Source organism: Clinocottus analis, unplaced genomic scaffold (genome assembly GCF_023055335.1).
Source record: "Clinocottus analis isolate CAN_PGR_092001 unplaced genomic scaffold, fCliAna1.0.p SCAF_6, whole genome shotgun sequence".
In the NCBI taxonomy this organism is placed as follows: domain Eukaryota; kingdom Metazoa; phylum Chordata; class Actinopteri; order Perciformes; family Cottidae; genus Clinocottus; species Clinocottus analis.
Window position 1 is genome coordinate 14,902,398 of NW_027176218.1, and position 6,000 is coordinate 14,908,397.

The 6,000-nt window shown below is 48.0% G+C and overlaps 1 protein-coding gene across 1 annotated transcript in view; it reads right to left on the reverse strand.

Annotated features, from left to right (window-relative positions):
• The window catches only part of b4galnt4a (beta-1,4-N-acetyl-galactosaminyl transferase 4a), a 127,630-nt gene extending 122,191 nt beyond the window's left edge, over positions 1–5,439 (reverse strand). The window contains exon 1 of the mRNA XM_068603178.1: positions 3,794–5,439. Coding sequence (XP_068459279.1) covers positions 3,794–3,935 — 142 coding nt within the window. The 5' untranslated portion in view covers positions 3,936–5,439. The remainder of the gene's footprint in view (positions 1–3,793) is intronic.
• Between the last annotated feature and the right edge of the window lie 561 nt (positions 5,440–6,000).

Sequence of the window (6,000 nt, forward strand, 5' to 3'; positions counted from 1 at the left end):
CTCCTCCTCTTCCTCCTCCTCCTCCTCCTCCTCCTCAGTGGACCTGTTGATGCTGGAAAACAGGGGAGCTGTTGTACAACTGGGTGGCCGCATAAATGTGGCACTCATCTAATATGCGCCGCAGCACTGCCTGCCAACACACTTCCTCATTGAAATTCTGATTAAATAAGGCTAGTCTGGCCAGTGTGCAATCTGAAAACTATTTAATTATACCTTTCTGGCTCAAGCCATCATCAAAGTACCAACAGCTACCTTGGCTTTAAAGAAAAGATAAATAAATGTCCCAAGAAACACCCACACATTCACAGAGGTCCCATTAGTATGGCTCATGCCGCTGTAGTTACATTAACTTGTCTGGCCTACTCAAGGTGTTCTCTTCAAGCAGAGGCGTTTCACAGGGCAGTGTAGGAAGTAACCTCAACTTCTGGTGTTTTTAAATAAAATTAAGTTTCTCACTTCTCAAGCAACCGTTCATATGTGCCATTATCTCCCAGATAGTGGATCCTTCGCTCCCTCAACTTTCTATAAAATCTCAGAAACGGTGAGAGCCCTGCATCCCCATGCAATCACCAGTCCATCACACAGCTCCATCCTGTACTGAATAATTTAGTGTCAGAAAAAGATGGTCCATTTCAATATGTCTGCCACTGGCTTGGCGCTTTGAATGACGACAATTCGGCATCAAAATGACCGGATGACACCTCTGCCAAATGGACTTCTTTGCCCACCAACCACAGTGTGACATTCCCGACCACGTATGACTTCTGAGTAATGAAGTGTTCGTCAACCTATTGGAATATGTAGATCATAGCTTCCATTATATAATCTCAGCAATACACTGGTTGGGTGAGTAACGTCATAGCTCAATGTGACCCAAGCAAAAGCCTTTAAACCTCGGCTGTAAGTGTCACTAGCTGGGTAAAATAAACCCTCCTCCTCGCAGCTTGGTCCAGGAAATCAACATCTGCCGAGAAGGCTTCCCTTTCACTGCCGCACCCAGATTCCTGCCAGCCGGTCCACAGGGTTCAACCAGAGACTTTCCCCTTCCATGACTGGATTCCCACGTTTGTGTCTTCTGTACGCCTCTGGCACGATACACCGAGGGTCACGCCCAACGCACGTTAGCGCCACATGCAAAGAACAGTTGCAGCAGCTGGATCAGATGGTTAAAAAAAAAAGGTAGCGATGCCCCAATAAGAGGAGGCGACAAAGCCAATTGTATATATGTCACCGAGTAGAAAATATATTCAACGGGTTTGTTCGGTCTCAAGGAGACACACAAAGTGTTTCCATGAGATACGTTTAATGTATTACAAAAGAGCGCTCGTTTGCCATCCATGACGGCTCTGCGGGGCTCCATTTAAAAGACCTCTTCTCAGAGTCTCCGGCCCCTGCTCCGTCATTATGTTGAGCCACTCAAGCAGCGCGCGAGCACACCGAGGTAAGAAGGCTCGAGTTTGAAACACTTCACAGACTGTGTACGAAACAATCTGCTCAGCTGTAAACTGTCTCTGACACAATTTGCCCGTCATTATTCACGATTAGATAGACGCAGCCTCAATGGGCCACTTCACGCAAAGATGTTTATATTTCTCATAAGTGTGATGGTCATATGCCAATAAGACATTATCCTGAGGACGCGGTGCGAGCAGCAATCTGTCCGAGGCGGGTGCTCGGAGAGGATCGGACTGAGATCAATCCAATTTCCTCCAAAATAGAGACAAGCAGAGTAGAAATGTGACACATTATAATTGCATTTTCCAATAAGGGAGGACTGAGGCTCAAATTTAAATGACATAATTTCTACCTGCCCCACCTCTGTGTTAAGAATCAATGAAGATTTTTGTGTGGAGAGAATACTGCCAGCCTGATATGAATATTTACACACTTCATGGAGCCCCATTTCCAGTAATGGCTACATCTCACTTAGAAACCCTTGGTGCAAGGGGGGACATGTTATTCATAAGAGGTTAAGTGAGTTGACCTGCTCAGATGCCTGCTAAATGGAAGACAGTCAATTAGACGCGCGGACCAGCAAAACAGCATAACAGCTTCCTTCCTCGACAGACGGCCACAGCAGAAGAGTCACACAGGCGGACTATTAGTGGAACCTTTAAGACGAGGAGCACAGTCATACCGAAAGTCTCAGCGTGCAACAGGCTCAGTGGTTGCCGTGCTTCTGGGCAAGTCATAAGAAAATCCGCAGCAATGCTGCAGCAACAGAAAAAAACAAAACACAAAAGGCATGTGCGGTGCAATAAATCTGCTTGAATAGGAAGACGAAGATTGACTATTCATTGCATCCACTGTAGTGTCTGTATGTGTGTGTGTGTGTGTGTGTGTGTGATGCAATATTATGAGCACCTGTCCAATATGGTGCAATGCAACATAATATAACCCTTTAATAAATATGGCCTCTGTAGTGTTCTCGTGCAGTGTGTTGAAACTCTGGACTAAACACATAGTTAAACAATCAAAGTCGTAGGAAGTGTGACCCATTTACTGCCACTCAACCGGAAGTACTGGGACCGGACACCGTTTAATCTGAAGTACCGGAACCGGAAGTGTTAATCCGGAGGCTTATAACATACGTTTTTGGTTTACTTATCTTGAGAGAGAGATCTCAGCCATATGTATATTTAACCATGGTGAATTAATACATAAATGTTTTTCTCAAATCATCTCGCTTTGCTGCAGTTACCAAAAGCAACGAGTCAGAGCAACAGGACTTTCATCATCATCATCATCATCGGGAAACAAAATCTATCTGTCACTGGGTAAACCCCACGGCTGAGATCAGAGACAACAACATGATCCCTGTGTGTGAGTGAACCGTGTGTGTGTAGGTGTGTGTGTGTGTGTGTGTGCACTTTGTACACTCTTCAAGGACATCATAATCATTGGGTATAACTTTACACAGACAGCTGCAGGAGATGAGAGTACAGCAGCGCCCCATGATGAATGTGTAGTAGGAAGTGGCACGTTACTTCACCCAGCACCTTGTGGAAGTGTTTCTTTCATTAATCACTGTTATTCCTGTACAATACTCTGCATCATCCACTGTTACTGCCATCCGTTCACGCTGTGCACAGTGGCTGGCCGCAATCAGGCATTGGTAATAAGCAGTATCACAGCAGCAGGTGGAGCGCTGCCTCCCCTGCGCTTCCCAACCCGACATTTTTTCCAAGCCTGACTGGCATGCCCGTGACCTCTGAAGCCACCTTTATGAACAGCCCTTTGATTATTAATGTTGAAGGCGGGGGTCTGGCTTTCGACCTGGCCCGACACCGCGGTGCTCTTTACTTAGCCCGGAGAAGGAAACCATTGTTAATTTATGACACACCGAGTTAATTCTTCTCTGGTCCTTCCCCTCACACTCCTCAAGGGAGAACAATCATATATGTGGAAGTCAGTCTATAGTAGTTTCAGGGGGCACATTTGTCGCAAAATGATGAACCCAACAATGTTAGTAAAGGGACTTTATGTGTCTGCAGTATTTTTACTGAGCTCATCGGGAGTTTTGATAGCCGACACCTGTGATATTTTCCTTAGGTTTGGAACTATAGTGAATTTATGGTGGTCTTATTGTGCCGCCTATATATTATGTCTCCTTAACATTATAATATTCATGCAGGAGGAGAGTGATGTTACACTAGTTTATGGCGTTGCCTCCATGGGGCATCATCACAGTATTCAGAAGGGCAGTTAAATGTCCTTTTAAATGTCTTTGGAGGCTGATAGCTCCCCTCCATCAGAGTAAAAAGTCGCATGGACACCGTTCCTCTCAGGTTACCTTTTCCGTAGTTGAAGTGGAGTTTGATGGTCTTGCCCTGGTTGATGTGCAGGTAGGTGAACCACACGGCGGAGGTGAGCAGTACCAGCAGCAGCAGAAGCTTGAACTGCTTCCGGATCTTCTTCACGGGGAAGCGCAGCATCCTGGCTCAAACATCCTCCGGTAGCCGCCCGGTAGATAGTCAAAACGGGTCCGGGGAAAAGTGCTCAGTCGGACGCTGCTCTGTGTGTGTGCGCGTGTATGTGTGTGTGTGTGTGTGTTTTTTCCCCCTCTCCCGGTCACAGCGCCGGCATCACAGGCAGCCTGCGAGTAAACGGGGAGCGGACTACAGCCTCAAAGCGCGCCTCATTCCCGCGGATCCACGCGCTGACAGCTGCGCCAAACTCGCCGTATCCTCGGATCTGGGTCCAAGCACCTCCGTGGCAGGCATCGCTTCTGAATGCAACCCGCTTCCCTCCTTTGACCTATGAATAGCGGGGCTTGTAAACAGGCGTCCCTGTCTGGGGTTTCCAGGCGGCTGGGGCAGCGGGGGGAAAGGCTGCAGATCAAAAGCTGCTCGATTCAGTTAAGAGTGTGACCGAGGGAACAAAATAGCAGTCCGGCGATAATCTACACAAATCCCCTGTAGCTCAAGCCTTCGCTGACACCGCGACGCTGATTATTTTATCGGCTACTCAAGGATCATCCCCGGCCATGGGGTTTAGCGCAAAGTACCAAAGAGCAAGAAGAGACTTTTAGTTTCCATGAGAGCTGATCGGACGGAGCATCTCGATCTCCGCCGAGAGGAAGCACTTTGCAGAAAGACAGTTCTCCCGCAGAACAGATGGAGGCTCTCTGCTCCGTCCAAAAGACTATACAAAATTAAATTAAAAAGGCCTTCAGTGAAATACGGCACCGGCTGAAACCCATGACAAAATGGCCAGTTTGAAGGGAAAGGTTAAGGTTAGGGTGGCAATCGCCCAAATGTCACAGCCCGCTGCGCTCCATCTATTGTTAAACACAGCTGAAACTGAGACTCTGGCTTCCGATCCAGGGCAGCGGATTCAGATGGAGCGCGTTTTTATTTAAGTCCCAAGAGAGGAGGGGCGATCAGCTGTCATCCCCATACTCGGGCTGGTTTGAAGCCCCGCGAGGAGTAAATACTAAACCGACGGGGATTCAAAACCGAGAATGCTCCATGGCAGCGTAGCAATACAGGCGTCTTGATAGAAGATGAAGAAAAGAAAACAACTCAGATGTGAACGTCCGCTCCACGGTCCGGGGAACTGACGTCCATGTGCTCCGTGTTGGTCCGCGATCTCACGGCAGGTGTTTCACCAGAAGTGCCCGCGTTGTCCGAGTTCCACCGGGCGTGCGAGAGAGCCAATAAGCACAATCCTCCGGATTAAACTAATAAATACGGATATGTGTCGCTGGCGGCGGCGCACTAGCCTTGTGTTGTTATTCTTTCATGGGCTTTTTTCCCTTTAAAACGCCGCAATAGCATCGTCCGACCCGCTTGTCGCCGCGCGCGGGGACACAAACCAGCTGGGCTCCAGGGAGCGCGTCGCGCAGAAACCAGCAGCACGCAGTGATGTAACCAGGAAAGAACATGGTTTTGTTTTGCTACAATGAAACACGTAAACGGTATCTCCTTTCACTGCACAGCTCAGTACGCCCATCAATTGAGCATCTTGACGGTGCAGAGCAACCTAACCTGGGCGGATGGGGAATGGCAAGTGCGGCGTCCAATTACAACCCCGCGAAGGCTTCTGGGGAGGCGGGACCACAACGCTCGGCCTCACCGTTACTTGGCACCAGTGCGACCCATCATCCAATAGACGGTCGCGAAGCCTGAAACTTGTTAAGCTTTCCCTTTTTTTTTTTTTGTTGCCCTTTACCCCCTTGGGATTGAAGGCCCCATGCTAATTTGATTATTAATGATTAATCGTGTTTCAGGTATTGGAGGGACGACTCGGGAAGTGGAGCTGCTTGCCATTTGGATCATTGATCGAAATACCGTGTGTGCACAGAAATACTCGTTTGAACAGTCACTTTCTAAAATAATTGGCTTCTAGAAATAACCATTCCTCATAGCAGCTCTCTTCATCACACCGTGAAATCCATAGACTGAGGAGGTCCGAGGTAAACTTAAATAGATGCATTTTGGAGAAAAGGGGGGGTGGGGGGGGGGGGGCTTTGTTGTTCTTGATCTTCCTATTATAAGC